This window comes from Melampsora larici-populina, assembly GCF_000204055.1.
Source record: "Melampsora larici-populina 98AG31 unplaced genomic scaffold MELLAscaffold_61, whole genome shotgun sequence".
Lineage (NCBI taxonomy): Eukaryota > Fungi > Basidiomycota > Pucciniomycetes > Pucciniales > Melampsoraceae > Melampsora > Melampsora laricis-populina.
Genome location: NW_006768825.1, coordinates 497308 through 519521, shown reverse-complemented (window position 1 = coordinate 519521; position 22214 = coordinate 497308). Strand labels below are relative to the sequence as shown.

General features: G+C 37.0%; 7 protein-coding genes across 7 annotated transcripts; 2 read left to right on the top strand and 5 right to left on the bottom strand.

Moving 5' to 3' along the window:
- Window positions 1-3024: 3024 nt before the first annotated feature.
- On the bottom strand, window positions 3025-3809 carry MELLADRAFT_93844 (uncharacterized protein; the record flags this gene model as incomplete). The annotated part of the gene is made up of 4 exons (XM_007416505.1): window positions 3025-3069; window positions 3121-3273; window positions 3326-3709; window positions 3762-3809. 4 exons carry the CDS (start codon window positions 3807-3809, stop codon window positions 3025-3027), a joined length of 630 nt encoding a protein of 209 aa, XP_007416567.1.
- Window positions 3810-4913: 1104 nt separating this feature from the next.
- MELLADRAFT_53874 (uncharacterized protein) lies at window positions 4914-6710 on the bottom strand (the record flags this gene model as incomplete). The annotated part of the gene is made up of 6 exons (XM_007416504.1): window positions 4914-5251; window positions 5313-5733; window positions 5823-6135; window positions 6206-6412; window positions 6488-6561; window positions 6639-6710. 6 exons carry the CDS (start codon window positions 6708-6710, stop codon window positions 4914-4916), a joined length of 1425 nt encoding a protein of 474 aa, XP_007416566.1.
- Window positions 6711-8721: 2011 nt separating this feature from the next.
- On the bottom strand, window positions 8722-9650 carry MELLADRAFT_79324 (thaumatin-like protein; the record flags this gene model as incomplete). The annotated part of the gene is made up of 3 exons (XM_007416503.1): window positions 8722-9075; window positions 9152-9276; window positions 9351-9650. The coding sequence occupies 3 exons, from the start codon at window positions 9605-9607 to the stop codon at window positions 8897-8899; spliced, it is 561 nt and encodes a 186-aa protein (XP_007416565.1).
- Window positions 9651-10480: 830 nt separating this feature from the next.
- Window positions 10481-10998, top strand: MELLADRAFT_93841 (uncharacterized protein; the record flags this gene model as incomplete). Its single annotated transcript, XM_007416510.1, has 2 exons — window positions 10481-10558; window positions 10624-10998. 2 exons carry the CDS (start codon window positions 10481-10483, stop codon window positions 10996-10998), a joined length of 453 nt encoding a protein of 150 aa, XP_007416572.1.
- Window positions 10999-12110: 1112 nt separating this feature from the next.
- MELLADRAFT_123596 (serine carboxypeptidase) lies at window positions 12111-15420 on the bottom strand (the record flags this gene model as incomplete). The annotated part of the gene is made up of 12 exons (XM_007416502.1): window positions 12111-12617; window positions 12719-12793; window positions 12871-12925; window positions 12997-13097; window positions 13218-13329; window positions 13429-13633; window positions 13715-13755; window positions 13820-14016; window positions 14116-14304; window positions 14381-14576; window positions 14673-15123; window positions 15197-15420. 11 exons carry the CDS (start codon window positions 14957-14959, stop codon window positions 12525-12527), a joined length of 1551 nt encoding a protein of 516 aa, XP_007416564.1.
- Window positions 15421-16858: 1438 nt separating this feature from the next.
- MELLADRAFT_93839 (uncharacterized protein) lies at window positions 16859-19640 on the bottom strand (the record flags this gene model as incomplete). Its single annotated transcript, XM_007416501.1, has 8 exons — window positions 16859-16965; window positions 17030-17282; window positions 17405-17557; window positions 17665-17783; window positions 17860-17933; window positions 18011-18761; window positions 18856-19203; window positions 19286-19640. The coding sequence occupies 8 exons, from the start codon at window positions 19638-19640 to the stop codon at window positions 16859-16861; spliced, it is 2160 nt and encodes a 719-aa protein (XP_007416563.1).
- Window positions 19641-19890: 250 nt separating this feature from the next.
- Window positions 19891-21303, top strand: MELLADRAFT_112114 (uncharacterized protein; the record flags this gene model as incomplete). Its single annotated transcript, XM_007416511.1, has 5 exons — window positions 19891-20019; window positions 20100-20229; window positions 20319-20991; window positions 21065-21171; window positions 21248-21303. 5 exons carry the CDS (start codon window positions 19891-19893, stop codon window positions 21301-21303), a joined length of 1095 nt encoding a protein of 364 aa, XP_007416573.1.
- Window positions 21304-22214: the final 911 nt, after the last annotated feature.

The window sequence follows — 22214 nt, the reverse complement described above, 5'->3', positions numbered from 1 at the left end:
TCGGACAGTGAATGGCATTGTCTACGAAAATTCAACGGGGCGGCTGCGGCGCTGGGGCTTTTATTGAATGACAACCACTTTATTGCTACGATGGAAGAATGTTCACAAACACAAGGTGGATATCAATTGCGCTCGATGTTTGCACTCATCCTCAAATTTGGCCCAGCAAGCAATCCGAGGCGACTTTGGGACATGTTCTCGGGTCCGATGTGCGACAACTGCGGCTATGCTCTGAAACAAGTTATTCCCGACGTGGAACCAACACCGGACATGATCCTGGAACTCGGTATATGGCGGTTGGAGCGAGCTTTAGAGGAGGTTGGACTAGACTTGACAGTTTTGGCTTTAGCAAAACCGAGTCTGAGTTGCCTTGATGGTTATGGAATGCTTTTAGATTGCGATGAGGAAGACTTTTCCACGCAAGCGAGTTGTGATTTCGTGATGGAGAAACTTGAAATAATGAACGACGAACAATTGGCCATTTTTGAGGAGATGAGATCGAAGATCAAAGCGGAAGTGGGTGGCATGTTGTTCCTCAACGGCCCTGGCGGTACAGGCAAAACGTTCACATTAAATACAATACTTCATTATTGCAACGCGATGAAGGTTTCGTTTCTGTCCGTCGCATCATCGGGAATAGCTGCGCTGTTGTTGTACAAAGGAATCACGGCGCATTCAGGTTTCAAGATTCCGTTGAACGCAAACGACACGTCAACATGTAACTTTTCGGGGCGGGATGCGGTTTCAAGAAGACTGAAAGACTGCAAGGTTATTGTCTGGGATGAGATATCTATGCAGAACAAGGCAGACATTCACTGTGTCGATCGTTCGCTAAGAGATCTCAGAGAAGTGGATGAACCCTTTAAGGGAGCCATTGTTCTTTTTTCGGGAGATTTTCGGCAGACTTTACCCGTTATTCCACAATCTACGGTGCCTCAGCAGGCGACGGCGTCTCTCAGGCGGTCCTATTTATGGCCATTGATTGAGCAGTTTGCTCTCATTACAAATGTCAGGCTCTTGGGACACGAATGTCGTAATGCGTCTTTGCGAAGAAAAAATCTTGACTACGCAGATTGGCTGCTGGAATTGGGGTCGGGTCAGTTGCAGGAATCAACGGAGGCGATGATCAAGTTGGAACATACCACCGACTAAGTTATTCGACAAGAGGACTGCAACACAATTGTACTCAAAAGCCAATGCATTGATTGCGCAAAGGAACTGGAACGACTTGGCTACGTACTACGGCGAAAGATGTATTGTGACACCACTCAATCGGTCTGTGGTATCAATAAACGAGGAAATGCTGGAGATCCTCCATGGTGATACATTTACCTCGAGTTCAATTGACACAAACGATGACTCTACAACGTGTGAATCACTGACACCAGAGATCTTGAATTCTTTCTCAGTGCCGAATTTCCCGGTTCACGACCTGCGCCTCAAAGCGGGAATGCCAATAATTTTGTTAAGAAATTTGAATCTCAAACAAGGCCTATGTAACGGGACACGGTTGTTGATCACACACGTGGCGAGAACATATTTGACGTGCAAAATTATAACTGGCGCTAGACGAGGTCGCAATGTGGCTATACCCCGAATCAACCTCAATCACAGTGGCAATGCAATGGTTCCATTGCCGTTTTACCGATTTCAATATCCAGTAGCTCCAGCGTTTTGCATGACAGTCAATAAATCCCAGGGACAGAGTCTTGAAAATGTGGTGGTATTCTTGCCGAGCCCTGTTTTTTCACATGGACAGTTGTACGTCGCGCTGTCGAGGTGCACGAGCGTCAACAATATCAAGGTTTGTATGTCGGTGCTTGACAAGAGTGCTGAGACAATGAACATTGTTTTTAAAGGCATACTGCGGGATTGATAGTCAATGCTATTTGTAATGTCTTGACTATGTTATTTGCTCACAGAAGCGTAGACAGAACATCACCACATCTGTGGGTTTTTTAAATGGATCACTTTGTTACGCGCATCACATTGGTCTCTTTTGAACCGTTTCATTGTATTGTACGATAGCTGTACATCGTGTATATGATTTCCTCAACATTTCACGCTTCTGTTATCGAGCGTCACATTCATTTGTTTCCTATATTCCTCAATCATAACGCTCCTTTGTTTTACCACCCTTTTTCATCGCTTGCGATCGCAGAGACGTCTGATTTTTAAACGGCTAAAACGTACAATTGCCAATCGTTGAAATTCAAAAGCCTGCCTGATTTAAGATCCCAAAACTATGGTGCGCGCCTCCAGACTCTCTCCTTCTTTCTTATGTTGGGATGATTTTCAAATCAAGGATGAAAAGTGTTGAATTTAAATCACAGAGATTCTCATTTTTGGCTATCAAGGTATATATTCTCTCCTGTGCATGACCGTATGAATCTCTTTGGGCTTTATGTACGGATGAAGTTACTGATGAAAGCAAATGAATTGCAGGAACTGATAATCGAAAATCCCAAATCTCTATCAACGTCAAGTTATCTCTCAGGAATTGCTCATTGGAATAGATTTGTTGAAACTGAGTGATGATTTATACCTCTCTCATTTCTCAATCTTCTTCTGATTGACAATGTTTCCAGCCGATGTGTTCAATATAGGTGGAAAAAACCTTTTCGAAAAAGTCACTGAAATGGCATTTTAAGGGCAAGTTAACTTTGTGCGATTAGATCCTTCCACTCTGCCTCTGATCAAAAATTTTGCGAACGGGATTAAACATACAATCAACCAGATACGGTCCCGTTTTCAATTGTTGCCTTTGGTCTATCTCGATAAAATTTATTTTCACTTCCAATTTCATAATCAAATCGATTTATTAGGTTGTTCCATGGTGACGTAACCAAACATGATGATGATTACAGTTTGTACAGTTAGAGATGAGATGACGGAAAAGGAAAAAAAACAAGATATGGCAAAGCTTTTACAATGGGAGTGTTATTATATCGCAGTTATTGAGACTGTGAACAAGTAGAGTAGCGCAGTGTATGACAGTCTCAGGTATATGTTGTGGAGTTTGCATCAAGTTGTGGCAAAAATTTCCCCAAGCAGCGTATATTGCGAGACCTAGGACAAGGTGTCAGTATTCGGTCGTCTGCCGGAATTGAAAAAACGTACCATGACGGCGAATTCCAAGGTATCACGGTCTTTACTTATGATGTTTCCATGCACCCAAATAGCAGATCCGGCGGTGATGTGAGGCCAAAATTGGCCAAGTGGAGTCGCATGCCCGAAACGATATAAAACGTTGAACGTGAGACGCCTTTGGACCTAATGGGTTGGTCAGATGACTGAAGAGTACAGAATGGAGATAAACACAAACTATAACATCGTAGTATTCGTGACTAGCCGTGAGGACCATATCCCAATCGGGGCCGTTGATTGGACCGTCTTCAAGGTAAAAAGAGATCACTCTGGCGACCCCAGTAATCGTGGCTCGACCAGCGAGTTCGCAATCGGGGAAGTTAATACCGGTGACGTCAGCGTGGTTGAGTGGGGTATGTTTGATAGAAGCTCGGCCGGTGACGCTGTCCTGACCAAAGGGACCAGTGATTGAATAAGTGTGGTGGTGTTGAAGAGTGTTCTCAGCAGGACCGAATCCGTGAGTGAAGAGTAATTCCGGAACAGCGTGGCCCTCGAGGTCGACGACAGTCATCGAGGCAGTGTTTTCAACGAACGAAATTTGCCCACTGTTCATAGCAACAGGCTGGCACAAGAATGTGAGTCACTGGACAGCGTTGATGTGCGAAATGACTAACCGGTGAGGTTACGTTGACAATGGCGTTGATGACGGCGATGTAAGTCATGTGGCAAGAAGTGATTGCGTATTAAAAGTTGGGATGGAGGGCCTTGAGAGACATGGTTTGAAGTTGCGTAGTACAACATCCTTTATAACGTCAAATGAGTGATGTCTTGGATGAGGCGTCAAGTCCTGAGGCAAGACTGGATCGCTGTGGTGGTCAATTTGGACGGATGCGAGGGAGGCATTGGAAGTTCAACCAGAATGGACAACATAGTATGCCGACATTAGGACTCAGGCGGATAACGCGGGGCTTCTTTGACGCGTGCTGCGGCGGTCCCGATACAAGTGAGACGGTGCCGAGTCAGGGTTTTCCGAAACAAAAACGTGAGGGCGGCTGGCCGCCCCCGAGACTCTAGTAAGGGTAAACATAAGATGTTTGGTTCATGGTGATACACACTAAATATTTACCATTCAAGCAACAGAAAATAGATCATGAATAAGACACTTTATAAAGTAACCAAGGCTTTAAGAAGAAAGGATACCTCACAAAAGTTGTTCTTTTTCATGCTATAATCAAAATGCTCGCGTTTTTGATCACTTGGATGTGGGTACTTGTTTCCGATTGGTTTGCATCCAGACCACCCATGGCTAATGATCTGAAGACAATTGAAAAACATACCATAGATTCCAATTGATCAGCTCTAGGTTCAGATTTTAAATCAAGACATCATTTCTAAATCATGAAATCACTCAAGCTCAACCTCCTCATCATTTCTCAATCACGCAAACATTTCAATTTGTACCTCCACTTATGCCATCGATTTCATGCACAAAAGAGAAAAAAGAAAAAAATACACATATCTATATGATTTTGTAATCAAAGAAAAACTTGTTGAAAGTGATTCTTACATACTTCAGGAAACAAAAAAAAACACCTAGCTGAGCCATCCATACAAAGATATAGATATCTAAAGCCATCCATACAAAGATATAGATCTATAAAGCCATCCATACAAAGATATATAAATCCAGAACCTTATTTCCTATTTCCTTCTTTATCAACTAAACGCTTGATAAGATTCTGAACAAAATCATGAAACCAAACAATAAGAAAAAGAAAAAAAGAAAAAGATAAGAAAGAAATAATTTCCTCTTATCATCCAATCATCTAATCTTCTCTATTCTTTAATCCTTCAACATTCACACCAGGTAATCCAAACCTACGACTAAAAACACCTACCTCCTTCTTAAGTTGTTCTAAATCTTTTCTACCTTCACCTTCACCTTCACTAGCAACTTTTAAGAAATCTTTCAATAATTTAGATCCGCATTCTTTTTGTAATTTTAATGAAATCTTAATCACTCGATCCATAAAGTTGGCTACTTCTTTCATCTCTTCTGTTCCCATTGATCTAGAGGTTAAAGCAGAGGTTCCTAATCTAACTCCTCCTGGTACTTGTGCTGATGTATCACCTGATACTGCATTCTTATTAATCGTAATATGACCTAGGTAAAAAGGAACCATATTAGTTATCTTTCTTTGAATTCAAAAGAAAACAAAACTTACACAAATCACAAATCTTTTCAACTTTACTACCAGTCAAACCAATCGGTCTCAAATCCCAAAGAACCAAATGATTATCAGTTCCACCGGTTTGAAGTTCATAACCCAATTCGATCAATCTAGCCCCAAGTGCTCTAGCATTCTCCACCACGGCTTTAGCATAAGATTGAAATTCCGGATCAATGACTTGTTTCAATGCCACTGCAATTCCTGCAATCGTATTATTATGTGGTCCTCCTTGACAAGCTGGAAAGACTGCATTATTGATCTTGGCTTCAATACTCGAATCGGAATCTTTTTTAAAAAAGATCATTCCTGCTCTAGGACCTCGTAAAGTTTTGTGAGTCGTCGTCGTTACTATATCACAGTATTCAAATGGATTGTTTTGAGCTTGACCGGCGACCAAACCTGAGATATGTGCCATCTTAAAATCACAATCAAGTCAATTCGAATCAGTAATTATGACCGACTTGAATTTAAAAAAAGAATTTGAAAAACGAGAAATTTACTTACATCCATCATCAAATAAGCACCTTGATCAGCCGCAATCTTTTTCAATCTAGCATAATCCCAATCACGTGGATAAGCCGAAGCACCACAAATCAAAATCTTAGGTTTATAAACCTTAGCAGTGTTTTCTAAATAATCATAATCAATCAATTTACTAGTAGGATCGATATTGTAAGGAAACGATTGAAAATATATTGATGAAGCTGAGATCTTTCGTTTGGCAGTATAAAACCCATGAGTGAGATGACCTCCATCTGGTAAACCTAAACCCATGATCCGATCTTGTGGTTCGATCAAAGCTGTAAACACTGCAAAACTAATATAACAAGCAAAAATAAATAAATCAATGTCTTTTCATCAAGGTAATGATTCAATGAAGGATTTACTTTGCAGTACTACCTGAGTAAGGTTGAACATTTACACCCCACACTTTAGGATCTAATCTGAAGGCTTCTAAAGCTCTGTTTTGACATAAGATTTCTAATTGATCTATAAATTCATTTCCACCATAATATCTTGCGTTTGGTAAACCTTCTGAATATTTATTAGTTAAGATCGATCCATTGGCTTCCATGACTGCTAAAGAAGTTAAACTAGTAGCAAGACAAAAAAAGAAATTAGAAGAGTTTGATCGATCGATCGAGGTTCATCTTTTGAAAAGAACTTACTTTTCTGATGCTATGAGTTCTAATCCAGAGTATTGTCTATAAGTCTCATCTTCAATAATTCTTTGTACTTCAGGCTATTGAATCAAAGAAGAAGACCGATCAGATATCAAAAAAGCTTAGGGAAAGAAAAAGAATGAAAAGAAGAACTGACATCATAAGTAGCTAAAGGAGTATAAAGAGATTTATTAAAAGATTGAGTAGGTAAGATTTGAGAAGCAGACATTTTGAATTGAGTAGTAGTGGTAAATGATTTTGATAGTTGAGTGAATCTGATAGGATTGAAAGGAATTCTAAGTTTTAAGAGAATGTTATTGGTTAAACTCATTTGGTGGGTGGAAGACTGACTGGAATTTCGACTTTGAGACGATTTCCCGATTTAAAAGAAAAAAAAAACTCAATGAAATGTCTTAGAACCATTCACAGCCTTAACATGCAATCAAACACTGATCGTGACAGTCTTAGATCACTTAATCAAATCCGATCAAAAGCTTTGCTCAAACAAGGAACAAGGGAATTGGTTGATCAGTATACCACAAAAGCTTTCAGTTTGCTGCTTTGTTCCAAACAAGAACAACAATCACTTCGCATCATACATCGACACAAACAAGCCAAAAACCAAAACCAACAAACCAAATGAGTTCCATCTTAAACCAACAACAACATACATAAACTCCGAACAATCTACCACCTCCAAAAAGCCACGTATCAATTATGGTTCCAATCCTTACTCCTCCAAGATACATATTTGCATTCAAAATCAATCGTGCAAAGGAAATCAGGTACAGATCTTATAAACGTTTATTGTCTGGGACCTATCTTTGAGTTTAGATCTCCAAGTTGCCGAACATTGCGCAAAGCTCAACGACTGGACACGGTATGAACAAGCGTACTTTTGGCGGAACCATTGGCCAAGGGGCTAGATTTGGAGGACAAGTATCTATGTCCATAGCTGGTCATTGGGTGTGCTCCAGAAGTTGGCCCTGGCATCTGCCACAGTGATTGAGCTCACTCCGGCGGCTCCACCTCAACAATGAAAACCAAGTAAAAATGCTGCTCCAGAACCTACTCCGCGAGTGAGGATATCAACACCAAGTAGTTTATTTGACCCAGAGAGCTATGGAATGGTATTCCTGTGTATTGGAGAATGTGTACTACGGAATGAGGCATTTTGAAACCACAAGGAATGATAAGTTTTTGATCTTGGTGGATCATTGAAGTTTAGCTGATACCTTAAACTCAACAACCTTTGTGATCCCAAACTATCAGGAAGACACATTCCATACATTGTAGGTATCAATAAGCTTAACAAATCAACTGTTCCAATCTGAGGTATCTTTGTTGGAAGTGCTTCTTTTAAATCTTCACAGGATACACTCAGTTTCAGAGCAAACACTATTTACCAGCTACATAGAACAGGAAGACATCCAAAATTAGAAACCCAGTCACACTGAACCAAGCACCTCGCTGAAACCACAAAGAATTGGTGGGATCAGGTTCACTGAAGTTGTCCGGGAAAACAGAGCTAAGGGAAATGATGTGATAAAAATGACCAAGGGTATCAGGTGAAAGCACATCCTGCAAAGGAATTACTACCATCACTAGCTATCAAGAGCAGGATTAAACATAGTTGTGCAAGATGCAACAGGATCTTAATGGCACAATAAAAGTTGAATATCATGAGATTTGAAGAGTAGATCCTTTCTGATCAGACATCAAAGATAATATCATCATACCTGGGGTATCAAGTAAAGGCACAGTTGGTCAAAGATCAAGGCTAAGCTTACAGTCATTGTCATAGAAAGAGGAGAACTATATAATCAACTTGAGACGTAGACCCAATCCTAATGTGAGACTCTGGTTACAGTTGGCTAAAGTTCTCATTGAGTTAATGACAAATGTAATAAGATTATGTTATCAGATATATTATCAACTGATTGAGATGGTATACAAAGTCAACTATCAAATTAACAAGATCTTCAGGAGATGAGTAGAGCCTGAGGCTTGACTTGATGGAAATCAGGAAAGTTTATTGTCATATAAATAGAGGTGTCAAGTCAGACCACAGCTTGGAAGGGAGTAGATCCCACAGTTGAACTTGTGGTATGACAATGTTGATGCTGTGTTCTTTCACCTCCTTCCTTTCTTGTTTTTTTCTTTTTGATGTTTCTCTTCCTTGCTTTGTATTCTTATTCTTCACTTGCCTATTTGTGGTCTAGACCTCTATGAAGCATGTTGTACAACAAGACAACTACGGATTTCAATTCACTCAAACCAGAAATCATCAAGTCTCAAAACAAACTAACCAAAGGGGTTCCAAACAATTGAGAGGGAAATCAGATACATAACACACAATCACATAAGGATTTGATGGATTGTTTACAAAAAAAAATCCATGTATAGTTTTTTTTCTTAACCACAGAAATGATGATTATAAGTACCACCTTGAGCTGAATTTCTTATAGCACCAAAATCTTCGGAATTTTGAAAAGCTTGAGTGTTTGGACAATTTCCATTTGCACAATAAACTTCTTGACCATCTGGACCTGTAAGTCTAGTAGGAATATTAATTTGACCACCAACATATGAAACTAAATTTATTTTTAAGATCATCAGATCAGATTATATAAAGACAAACACTCAAATCTATCAAAATCATGGACTTACGATCCCAGTAAATTCTACCATCAGTTCCTATACCGTATTCAGAAAGAAGAGCACGTGAAGTGATCCCAGCGTCGGTACAGACTAAACCACCATTACAAGCACCAGTCTGACAATTGGCACCAGAGCTGATAAAGCAATAATCAGTCACTCAGAGTGATAATAATGTACTCATCAAAAATCTATCGCAATTAGAACTCACCCATCACAACCAGTTCTTCCCCAAGCACGAATACCTAACTGATTATCTGCTACACCAAAATCGGCACTCTGACCTGAGCTGAGTTGTTGACCAAATGAAACAGATGTATCTGGTTGTCCGTTAGGAGCCTTGCCTACAGCGGCCCAAACCGTATAAGAGCAACTATTCTGAAAGTGAATAGTATAAGCCGAGATAGTAGCTGCCAAGTAGGCAAAAGTGACAAGGTGTAAGATCGAAGAGGCAACAGTCATCATCATTTTTTGTATAATGTTTGGAATATATTCTGAACGGATGATGGTTATGGCACTTGAGCGTGTTGGGATGGACGTGTTTTATATCCAAAATGATATCCATGCCCCTTAGGAATGAATATCCGGGGTACAGACTGATCGATCTGCACTCCGATGGCATCCTCTCCACAGCACACAGCACGCAGCACGCTCAAGACTTTAAACGACGCATCGGAATTTCACCCCTCTGGCTCTATAGTATCACCCTTAATAAAATCTTCTGAGTGATCATTTGTTTTACTCACAGCGATGGATAATTCTCAAATGCATTTTCTCTGATGTCATCATTTTCTTTTGTCACGATCTTGTCATACATTTCCATGAAATGAAATCGTCTATATCCATATATATTAAGTCATAAGAAGTCATCATTGATCATTATGAGTTTCGAACTCAATCAATTATTTTCACTGTTTTGGAATGAGTTTATCATTTCATTCAGAGATTGATCTGTGCTTTCTTGTCTTGTGATTCGACCTAGTCAAAGCATTGAAAATTCTCATCATCCTTCTTCTTGCACGTTCATTGTGAGCTGTGAGCTGTGTCGAACATTCCGCAATGTGAGCCTAGGCGATTGGTTCGAGTTAATTATTTTATGCAAATGAAGTTTGTAATCTTGATTGCTTCTGCTAACTTCGATTTTGCTATCAGACAAGAAGAGCTGTTTTGGAGTCTTACAAGTTGTGGTCTTGAAAAAGTAAGAATTGATGGCTATATAAACGAGATGCAAAGTCGTCATTTCGATTTCCTAAAACCAAGAGATTTCCTTCTGAATTACTCCAATTACCTTTATCACCATCATAAAATTTTATCATATTATCTTTGTCTGAACCCCTCGAGATGATATCATCACGTATCTTCACTTTATTAGCCGCGATATTTTTTACCACTGTTTCTGCGAGCACTCATGGGATCACTGTGAGTATGACCTCTAGATAATCATCAGCAGATATGTGTGCTCAGAAATGTCTCTTATGCATCAGCTCGTCAACAATTGTGGCAGTGCTACCACCATGCAACTTCCCGGACGTGGCAACTATGGCGCGGGTACCTTTTCTTTTGATGGCGATGTCAGAGGCGGGATCGCTCAAGCCTGTGGTGATATCAATGGAGTAGGATGTAATTCAATCGAGTTTACTTTAGTAGATGATGTGACTTCTGCGGATATCACTCTCATTTCTCCTCACCAGTTCGATCATCCTGCAAGATTCACCATCACTGGTCCTTCCGGCAGTCAGAGTGCTTCTTGTCAGAGCTCAGACTGTGGTCCAAACAACGCTTTCTATAAGTCTGATGATTACACTGCTCAACGTCAAGTTACTGGTGCAGGTTCTAGCATTTCCATGCAATTCTGTTAGATCCTTTGATGTCCTTACAGTTTAACCTTTTTTTGGGTACGTCCTCTCATTGCATATTTGGCTGATAGAATAACCGATTATAGTATCACTGACTCGACTTCATCAATCTGTACTTCTTACATTCCAATTTCTTCACAATTATCAAACGTCATAAAACCAAAAAATTCAAAAACTTATTTCCATTCTGCTCATCTTTTTTTCCATCAGTTCAACTAAAGAAAGATGTATGAGTTTTTGATTTCAAACTTCATACATACATTTCTCTTTCCCTCTCCAAATTTTTATGTTTATTCAATCCTTCACATTTCACAACTCAATCTGTTTTTTATCTTTGTCTAAATGACTATATCTCTTTTTAAAGAATTCCACTTCATCATCATCAGGTTCACAACACCATGTATGTATCTTCAAGATAATTTAGATTCAAGAGATAAAAAAAGTGTTAATGAAGGCAAGACAACTTATCCATATATTGAAAATAAAGTTTCCTTTAAGCTTAATGCAGTAGAGTAAACTTATCTCAAGCACGCTCGTGCAGGGATGTCTGTGTTGCTCACAATATGTATCATTCCATAAAGAAAAACATACCAAAAGGGTGTAAACTTCACAAAAATGTAAACAGAGAAAAATTGAGAAAAACTACTTAAAGGGACTTTGGATATCTGGAGCCACACAGGCAAACCAAACTGTTTGGGTTTTAAGCCCCTCTTTCAAGGGAGCAGACGAGGCCGTGCAAAGGGCTTTGTTAAGCTAGTGATTAGTGATATGTACCTACTGCTTATAGAATATGTCTTCCTGGAATCCTGGATCACATTCCATAATTCATATAATTGATTTCAAGCACATCTCATCAATGATGACTAAACATTCTTCAAAGTAACATTATTCAAGCACCTCTAAGTCTGGCCCACGAAACAAAATCATTTCTATTTACTAAACAATTCAAAACAAGATCTTTCTTATCAAAACCAAATCTCATCATCATTAAACCATCAATTCTCACCTATGTATATACAAAATATTCAACTTCAAACCAATTCACATTCAGAATCAAATCAATCACCTTCAAGGCTCAATTCATTCTAATCAAAAATATTGATTTTCTTCGTGATATGATCGGATATATGGTAAACTTTTCAAACCATAACTCATCACTGATATATCTACGAATATTAAATGATAGTATATTTTAAATTAAACGATAGTATAAGACCCAACCAAAAATTCTAAACCTTCTTCATCTCAAGAACGTAAGAAAAACCCACAATCACAACCAAATCTAATTGTCCAAACCTCCCAATCCATACTCAAAGAAAGAAACCGAATAAATGAGAAAACGAAAATAGGCAAATGTATACTATACTTTCTAAGTAATGTGTTTTTTTTTCATTCATTCTTTCTTGATGTGTATGTGTGTAAGAGAATTAAATTAAAAATTTAAAAGACAAAAAGTAAAACCCAAACAAAATGTTAATGAATTGTCCATTGATTTTCTTTTCAAAAAAATCGTTTCTTCTTTTTGGTTCTTAGATGAAATTCGATTGAGTATGATGACGAATCATCATTTCTAAAGAAGAACTTGGACAACCATTATCAGCCGGTACAAGATGACCACAACCCTAAAGAAATCACACAATTCCAATCAAAACCCCCAAAGGATCAACAATCCGATTCGATTGATCGAAATAAAAAAAAACACCCAAAAGAAAATGACACTTACTAAAAGGATCACTCTACTGAGGTTCTCAAATTGAGTGGCATACCCAAACAATTCACCTGTTTGAGATTTCCATAACTAGAAACAAAAATTCATTTTCAAATTAGTCTCACCAGAGAAAAATAAAAAAAAGAAGAAGAAATCGATTTTCTCACTTTTCTTGGAGCCGTTTCAAACCCATCACGTCCATCCCAATCTAAAGAAGAAAGCCTATGACCCCCACCGAAAAAATCAAGCGTATAAGTATACAAAGAAAAATGATTTTCAAGAATCAATCTTACCAAGCTGTATTAGAAGCTACTCCATCTCTAAGATCCATATTTCCTTGATACATTAAAACTTTATAAGTTTTGAAAAGTTGGGGAAACAAATCTTTAGTTGACTAAAGAAACCAAAAAGAAAATGAATTCAGAATAAGTAAAAATCATGTTGAAACAACCCCCCCCCCCAAGAAAAAGATGAATGGATGTTTTGGAGGGGTAGACATCAAGGAAAGGCTTACCTGCATAATATCATCTTGAAAGATTTCAAACATTCCATCATCTTGTCCGAATCGATATTTAGTAGGAACATGTAAAATCCTTTTCGTTTCATTACAACGTAGAAAATGATTCCTAATCCAAAAATAAAACCAAAAAATCAGTTTCAACCCCCCAAACCTCATCAAAAGACCTCACGTGTTTTTTTTTGTTTGGAAATTAGATGGGATTTACATTGGTTTTTGATCAAATTGAACATTTTTCATCCTAACATCATACCAATTCACTCCACCCGTATAATTAGACAAAAGATCAAACATATCTAATCGATGACTTAAAGCTGAGGTCCAATTCTTTTTTAAAATCTCAGATCGAGATTCGTTTAATAAGATTGAAGCATTTTTAGCTTGTTGTGTTGATATCAAACCGAACCAGACCACTACGATTAATAAGAGAGAAAACCGATTAGGATCATTTAGGTTTCTTCTTGGGATTAGGAGTAGAAGGAAATGTGACTCACGTTGGTCTATGTTGGTAGCTACTTGGGTATAAGGATCCGTCCTAAAACCAATCCAAATGTTCAATACACAAGAAGTACAACAAAATAAAAATCAAAAAAACTTACCATTGATTACCGATTGTTAAAGATTTCAAAGGTATACAATCATTTGGAAACTTTTGATTATGTTCTGTGATAGCAGTAGCAATTGTAGGAACATATTTACCTCCATACGATTCACTTGAGATCGTTAAGTTCACTTTTTTCATAGAAGGATATCTTTGATAAAATTCATCTAAGAAACTTAAAAAATCTTTGGCTATCTGGAATTTTGGAATCACAAATATAAAAATCGATTAGTTTTCTTTTTGGTCATCTTTTTTTTTGAGATAGAAAAATAAAATAGGTGGGATTTCACTTACCGCTTTTTGGTTTTTCACATATCCATGTTGGTAATCAGGATCTTCTGACGTATTATTAGAAGAAGAAACTGAACAATTCGAAGGATCTGTACATCCATCCAAAGACCTTTTCAGAAGAGTTGGTAAGGACTGTTTCCCACCAGTATCATTGACCAAGATCGGTGGATCAACAAAAGAAAACCCAGTGCCCTTCAAAAAAAAACCAAAAAGTTTCAGCTTCAGTAAGGTTTGGGCTTTAAATATAGTACTTGAAGTTTTAACTTACCACTGGTTGATCTAAGAAAACCATATTGAAATGTTGATTCCAAGTAGATGGATTGGTAGAAAGAATGAAATCATCAATCGTTTCGTTTTGAGTAGATGGACTTAGTTTAACACCAGGTTTGGTTTGGATTCTAAGTGGTCCAGATTCAAGAAACAGACCACTCATAGATGAACTAAATGGTCCACCTTGAAGCCAACTACATATGATCAAAACAAAAAGTATCGTCACGTCAATTTAAGCAGCCCTTCAGTTCACATTTTCGAAACAAAACAAAACAAGGTTTGAAACAAACATGATCAATGGTGCTTGAGGATTAGTAGTACATGGAAAAAACCAATAAAACAGTTTAGCTTGATACGCCAAAGTTTGTCGTACGGTGATCAGACCAGCATAAGATAAACTGATAGGAGTCGAATTTGAAGCCCATGGGAATCCACTAGAATCGACTAAATGAGATTCAGAGCCAGTCGAATTCGTTAAAACTTCTATTGATGATTCACATAAGATCCATCTTGTGAAAAGTAAGAAACTTGAGATTGATAAAAGTAATCGTCGATGGTTGACCAAATGGGATTTCATTCTTCTCCTTTTAGATAATCAATGAATGATCCAAATCAAAAGGTTTGTGTTCGTCAGACGTTATTTGATGGTTGTAGTAATTTGGGATGTTTTAGTTAAAACGAAAGGATTGAAAGAACAAGTCGATAGTTCTGAGGAATTGAGGATCAATGAATCGAGGTTATCTAAAAAAAGAGATCGAAGGTTGTAAGCGAGTTGAAGATAAGTAGAATGTATTGAATAAACCTACGCGCTTACCAACATGAGCAAGGAGAACCCTTGAAAGGAATTGGAATTGAAGATGGTGAGTGATAGTGATGAGAGTCAAGGGAATGAGTTCTTGAGACAGGAAGATTATAAAGAAGAGGTTCTACTCCTAGTTTGTTTTTCCAACGACCCTCTTCTTTAAATTCATTCTTGAAGATTCTCATCCAAACCTGGAAAGATATGTAGAAGATAGGAAATGCAAAGTTGAAGTTGATTGTCAGTTTGGTGTGATTTGATTTGGGAGTGTTTGAGAAGAGATCAGATGGTGGCTTGAGTTCTTGCGACAAACCACTTCATCCATCCCGCTCACGTCTTTCTTCTACACTCAAAGCCAAAGCCCTCCTTGAAGACCGTAGCTCAGGCTCTAGGTTTCGGTGATCTAGAACTGAATTACTTGAAGTTTAGTTTGGTTTACGTGACGACCTCTTCCGTTGACTTCACAATCCATTTTGGCGCTTCAGTAAGCACGCCAGAGTACCCCATACTAAAACCGTGTGCTAGAAGTCAGGACATAGAAATTAATGCTATGTGGTCAATTCTTGCCTTTAAAGAATTCTTTCTTTCTAAAGAAACTCTTGTGCAAAACCCATGATAGCATGATGTTGACTTATACACAACCAACTCAATCAAGCAGGTGAGGAGGGACCATCAAGATTCCATTAAATCCTCAGCACTCATTTTTTATAAATCAGTAGCTTGTTTAAAATTCGAACTTGAAGGTGTCCCAAATAGCTCTTCCAATCAAATTGGCAATTTAAAACCCAGCTATCAGAAACTCAACAGGTCTTGAAGCAGATATTTACCAAAAAAAAGAAATCTATAAGTCATCTTTCTGGCTTTGAGCTTTGCTTCATTTTCTTTAATGATTGCAACCTTCACATCTCAACTTTTTTCAAGTTTACCATTTGTTTCAATAATTATCCTATATACTCTAATAACAAAAAAACAGAAAATCAACTTGAAAGTTTTGTTTCACTTTATTCTATTTGATCATACGACTTACACATACATCAAAATAATGTCTCATAATCACCATAATCTACATTTAATGAACAAAAGTAAGATTAAAAAGAGTTTTCTAAAATCCATTCAAAAAACCAAAACCAATGTCCTACCTACAAACCAAATTCAATATACAACAATATATTTCAAACCTACAATCTAAAGATCAACCAAAAAAAAAAAGGAAAACCTTTCCAAACCCTTGAATCCATCACTCAAATCCCACCAAACATCCCAAAAAGAAACCCCAACCCCAAGCCAATTTTTTCAACTTTCTCTTAGTTGAGTATATCAATCTTCAATCTCATCCTCATCCTCAAACCAAAACCTTTTAACACCCCCTCCATCCGCCCCACCACTCTGAACCAACCCCATCCCGATCTTCCTTTTCTCCCACCCCATCTCTTCTTCTGTCTCTTCTTGATTTTCATTTTCATCATCATCAGACAACAAATCATAAACTTGATTCGAACAAGTTTTAAAAGTCGTTAATTTTTCAATAATCGGATACCTTCGAACTACAAAACCCAATTTTTTGACATCCATCAGTTTCTATACCAAAAAAAAATGGAGGTACCAAAAAAAGTGAGTTGGTTACTTGTATTTGAATCAGGTTTGGATTTGTTGATTAGTCCAATGTATGGTCCATACTCAGTTGCCAAAACATCTTTCGAAACATTCAACACTGTCCAAACCCAAACCCAACCGCCCAAAAACACCTTTCTCATCAGTCTCTCTAATTCTCCATCCAAGTTTCGCTGAAAAAAAAACCAAAAGACGTACAAGAAAAACACCCAAGATCCTCATCAAGTTCTACCCTACCTAACCCCTCACTTTCAACCAATCCATTTCGATTTCCTTCAGATTGATTTCTTAAACTGATTTCAAAATCTTTAAACGATTCTAATTGTTTTGAATTCTCATTTAACTTTCTAACTTGATCCCATTCTTCTGATTTCTTAAACCTAGATTGTTCTTTCCCTTGTTTACGTTTCACAGGTGTTGGTAATCCAATCAAAATCCCTCGGATCGTTATATGAAATTGATAGAATAAACTAATCGGTTTTTGGTTCCACTGTAAACACACACACACACAAGAAAAGAAAAAACGTTTCAAAAAACTTTAGATCTTCAATGATTTCCCTAAAATACCCACTTCTGTTTTGATTTTATAGTGAATGTTTTTCAAAAACTTACATTATCAAAACTTAAATTAATTTCTGAATTTGAAAAACTCATATATTCCATCAAGACTTCTACTTCTTCGATCTCATTAACGAATCCTAAATAATTTTGAAACAAATAACCCATAAAATAATCAAGACTCATTCCATTTTCTGAATACAAAGCCTACCCAAAACCCCCCCACAAAGAAAAAACACCAATCCGAATTTCATTATTTCAATCAATCAATCCAAATCCAAAGATAGTATATAAGAATCATCTAAACTACTGACTTCAATATCCGTCTTTAATTGTCGTCTTGAAAACTCGTGTAAAAAATCCGGTACATCTTCCGGTTTAGTAGGTCTGAATCGTTTATCCTTTAAATCTTCTACTGGATCATCTCCCCATCCTAAAGAAAAAAAATTGATAAAAAGAAACCTATCTTAAAAAATGATGAACAAATTTTCCAAAGAAGTTATGAACACCCATACGTTTGTTATACAAAACTTTTCCTAATCCATGAAAAAGAACAAGTGACGATTCACGTGAACCTAAAAGACTAAACCCTCATCCCAACAAAAAAACACATCAGTCACATTACACTTTTGAATAATAGAAAAAAAGGAATCGGATTACCTTTCTACTTTCTTTCCACGATTCTTTAAACCATCATCTTGATCCAGAACTTTGAACTTACTACTACTACTCCCATACGGTTTCCCCAGACCAGGAAGTTGGACCATGAATTGAAGATTATTAAATGCCGATCGAATATCACCATTAGAGATCCCAATGATCTCATCCAATTCTTTCAGCCCAAGTTTCTTTCGTTTCGGAATCCCTACAACCCCTTCTTCTTCTATTTCCAAAACCCGATTTAACATTTTCTTCATCATCGTCTTGTTGACTGAATTCAATTTAATAAAACTACATGATGGATGTTCTAAGATATCTTGTGAAATCAAACTTCTTACACTCATTCCTTTTTCTTCTGAATTAAATCTTCCTCCTCTTTGACCAAATTGAGCTTGATTAGATAACACATTATCGGCTCCTTCTTCACCTGGCCTTACAGTCGTATCCGAGATAATCACCACCAAAGGTGGAGTTGATGATCTCGTACTATTCAAATGAAGCTTAAGCGCTTCACAAAAAGCTGAAAGAGTTTGATCGTGATGTAAATTCGGTAATTCGTCTACCAAGAGTAACTTGCGTGTTGGTGTGCTTTGAGAGGAGATTGATGATTGTGAAGCTTTGAGATTGTTACTAGACTCGAGAGGTGTAGGGTTTTGAGTAGTGTCTTGAGGATCGTCAAATAAAAGGGTTGGTCCATAACTCGCTCTCATTAGCCAAATTGGAAACTCAGATAACCTTGAGAAATTCAAAGCTAATGAATCCAATCCCACCAATTCTCAATCAGTACCATCCCAATCTTAAATCCAAGAAATTATCGAAATTGTTTTAAAAGCATGATTTCTTACAAGTTGGATCACCACCACCCTCTTGCCATTCCAAGATTTGATATCCGATGGGTTGAATCTCAACATCAGTCTTAGCTTTAGATTTTCCATTCCGATTGAGTGTAGGTGTTGGTTTTCGATCTGATTGAAGTTCAGAGGGTTGTGCAGCAAGAGATCTGATAATAGCACTTTTTCCAGACCCTGCTGGACCACCTAAGATGAGTAACCTTCGATACTTTCGAATCGAAGTTGAACCGGTGAGTGCTTCTTTTAACCAACCTTGAATGAGTTCTGTTTTTTTAGGATGGATAGCTAGTTCTGATGGTTTCTTTGGTGTATATTTTTCAGACCATAGAGATGTTTCAGGTTCTGTGAAACGAATTGACACATGATTTGATCAGTTTGATTGGAATTTCTTCACAGTTTTATTAAGATTGATGAAACTGTTTACCTATAGTAGTAGTAATAGGTTGTTTTGATGATTTGGTTGTTGATATGGTTTTTGAAGATGAAGCAGTGAAATGAGATGTTTTGATGTGATTAGAAGTTGATCTAGAATTGGATGTTTTAAATGAATCTGAAACTGGTTTGAAAGGTCTCTTGTCATCTTCATCATCAGATAAAAGGTCAATGTGATCATGATGAGTTGATGATTGAGTGGGTTTAGCAGTAGAAGTAGTCGATTGAATTGAAAAAGCTTGAAAGAAATCATGTTGAGAAAGTGGTTTTTGACGTTTAGATTGTCTTTCTTGAGTCTGATCAACTTTGGTTTTTCTTTTGGTTGATGATGATGATGAAGATGGCATTAGATTGAATGTTGAGTTGGTGAATTGTTGATTTGCTGAGTTTAGATTTCAGTCTGATTACCATTGCCATGTCCATGTCCATTACCATTACCATTACACCCAAAATATTAAATACTTAAAACCAATAGTAATACTTCCAAATTCAAAATTCTCAACTTCCTTCAACTTCACTTCCACTTGCAAGTTGCAACCTCATTGACATTCGAATCAGATTCACTTTCATCAATTCTTGACTTTTTACAAACTCATCATGAAGGCTATCATTCTAGTAGGCGGTTTTGGTACAAGACTAAGACCATTAACTTTAACTTTACCTAAACCTTTAGTAGAGTTTTGTAATAAACCCATGATCGTTCATCAAATCGAAGCTTTAGTGGCAGTTAAGTTTTTAACTTTCAACTTCTGAATCTCATCAACTTTTTAATTGACTTTTTTTGGTTTTCTTTTTCTGGTACATAGGCTGGTGTAAAGGAAATCGTATTGGCTGTTAATTATAGACCTGAAGTGATGGTAGCTGTTTTAAAAGATACTGAAGAGAAGTATGGAATCAGGATCACTTTTAGTGTAGAAACTGAACCACTTGATACCGGTCAGCTAATCCCCTTGATAAATCATCCCAAACAAAAAAACCCAACAAACTTACATGCCCCTTTTTTCTTTTCTTATGATATATGATAGCTGGACCACTTGCTTTAGCAAGAGAGATCCTAGGAAAAGATGATTCACCATTCTTTGTACTAAACTCAGATGTAACATGCACATATCCATTAAAACAATTAGCCGATTTCCATCAAGCCCACGGTAAAGAAGGAACAATCATGGTGACCAAAGTAGATGAACCCTCGAAATATGGAGTAGTAGTTCAAATCCCCAATAGTTCAGCCATCGATCGGTTTGTCGAAAAACCTCAAAGCTTTGTAGGAAACCGAATCAATGCAGGTATTTATATCTTTAATCCAAAAGTCTTAAATCGAATTCAACTCCAACCTACTTCGATTGAAAAAGAAACCTTTCCTGCAATGGTTCGAGATTCAGAGTTACATTGTATGGATTTAAATGGGTTTTGGATGGATATCGGTCAACCTAAAGATTTCATCACTGGTACTTGTCTTTATCTTAGTTATTTAACTTCTATTGATGATGAACAAGTTCAAGATCATCATCAGAAGAAATGGATCAGCGGTGGGAATGTGTTAGTTGATCCAACGGCTATTATCGATCCGACGGCTATCATCGGTCCTAATGTGGTCATTGGGCCAAGGTGTGTGATTGGAAAAGGGGTTAGACTTCAACGATGTGTGATCATGGAAGGTGCAAGAGTTAAAGATCATTCTTGGGTTAAAAGTTCAATGTAAGTTTTGATCTTGATTAAAGACTGTTTGGTAAATCTTCTTACTTATCTTTGCGGTTTCCTTTTTTTATAGTATTGGTTGGAATTCAACTGTTGGTAGATGGGTTCGTTGTGATAATACGACCGTCTTAGGTGAAGATGTGAATATCAAAGACGAATTACTCGTGAATGGAGCATCAGGTAAGATTCATCATCAAACACAGATCTTCAATCTTCCTTCATTTTTTCATTTACTTACCAATTTTCTTTGGTATAGTTTTACCTCACAAATCTATCTCAGCTTCAATCACCGAACCAGCCATTGTGATGTAAATCCAAAACCATTCAAAGAAATTCAATAAACACCATATCATTGTAAATCTTGCGGACACACTTCTTACCACTTCAAAACTGGATAAAGACATTTCTTTTTTTTTGGGATTTCATGATGGACAACCTTTTATGTTTGTTTCAGTCTGTTTTAAAAGACTAAATCAATCACGATTCATTTCTTTCAGGTATCTGATCAATTCAGATCCTGTTACTTGAAATCTTTCATATGCTCTTATATATATAAGTATTCTTGAAAACCTCGTTGGAATTGCTTTTTTTGGATTATACGATTTTTCAAATAAATAGATTTCATATCCCCCAAAAAAGGTTATTTGGAAGAAAAGGTTTTTTTTTCTTTTGGATGGATGAGTTTGGTTTTTAAAATCGAAAAAATCGTGGTTCAAGTTGAAGAACCTTTTAAATTTCCATTTTTCTTCTTTTTTTCTACTTTTTTTTTGATTTTTTGATTAGATTTTGGTTTTTGTTGATTTTTTTTTGGCAATGTGACGCAAAGTTTGAAATTGATGAAATTGATGAAGTTGATGAAATTAAGTTTCATATAAAAAGTAACTGACCTTTACAGTCTGAAGTTTGATTGATCATTTTTATAAAAAACAGAGTTTCAATGAGGAATTTCTTTTTAAATAAGTTTAGAAAATTCAGCTTTAACATTTTTACTAAAGAATTGTATGTGTGCTATATGAAATGGACCAGTTTTTTGATGTTTTTAATTTAATTTGAAACATTCCTCAAAACATGATCTATTCAACTCAGTGATCAAGATGTATCAATGGAAAAATTGGATCCTTAACATGTCAAAACAAGAAATCATATCAAAAGAAACAAACAAGGACACCAAAGAAACCTGTAGTCAGATCTTACTATGGATTGATCATCTAAACTCATCTTAA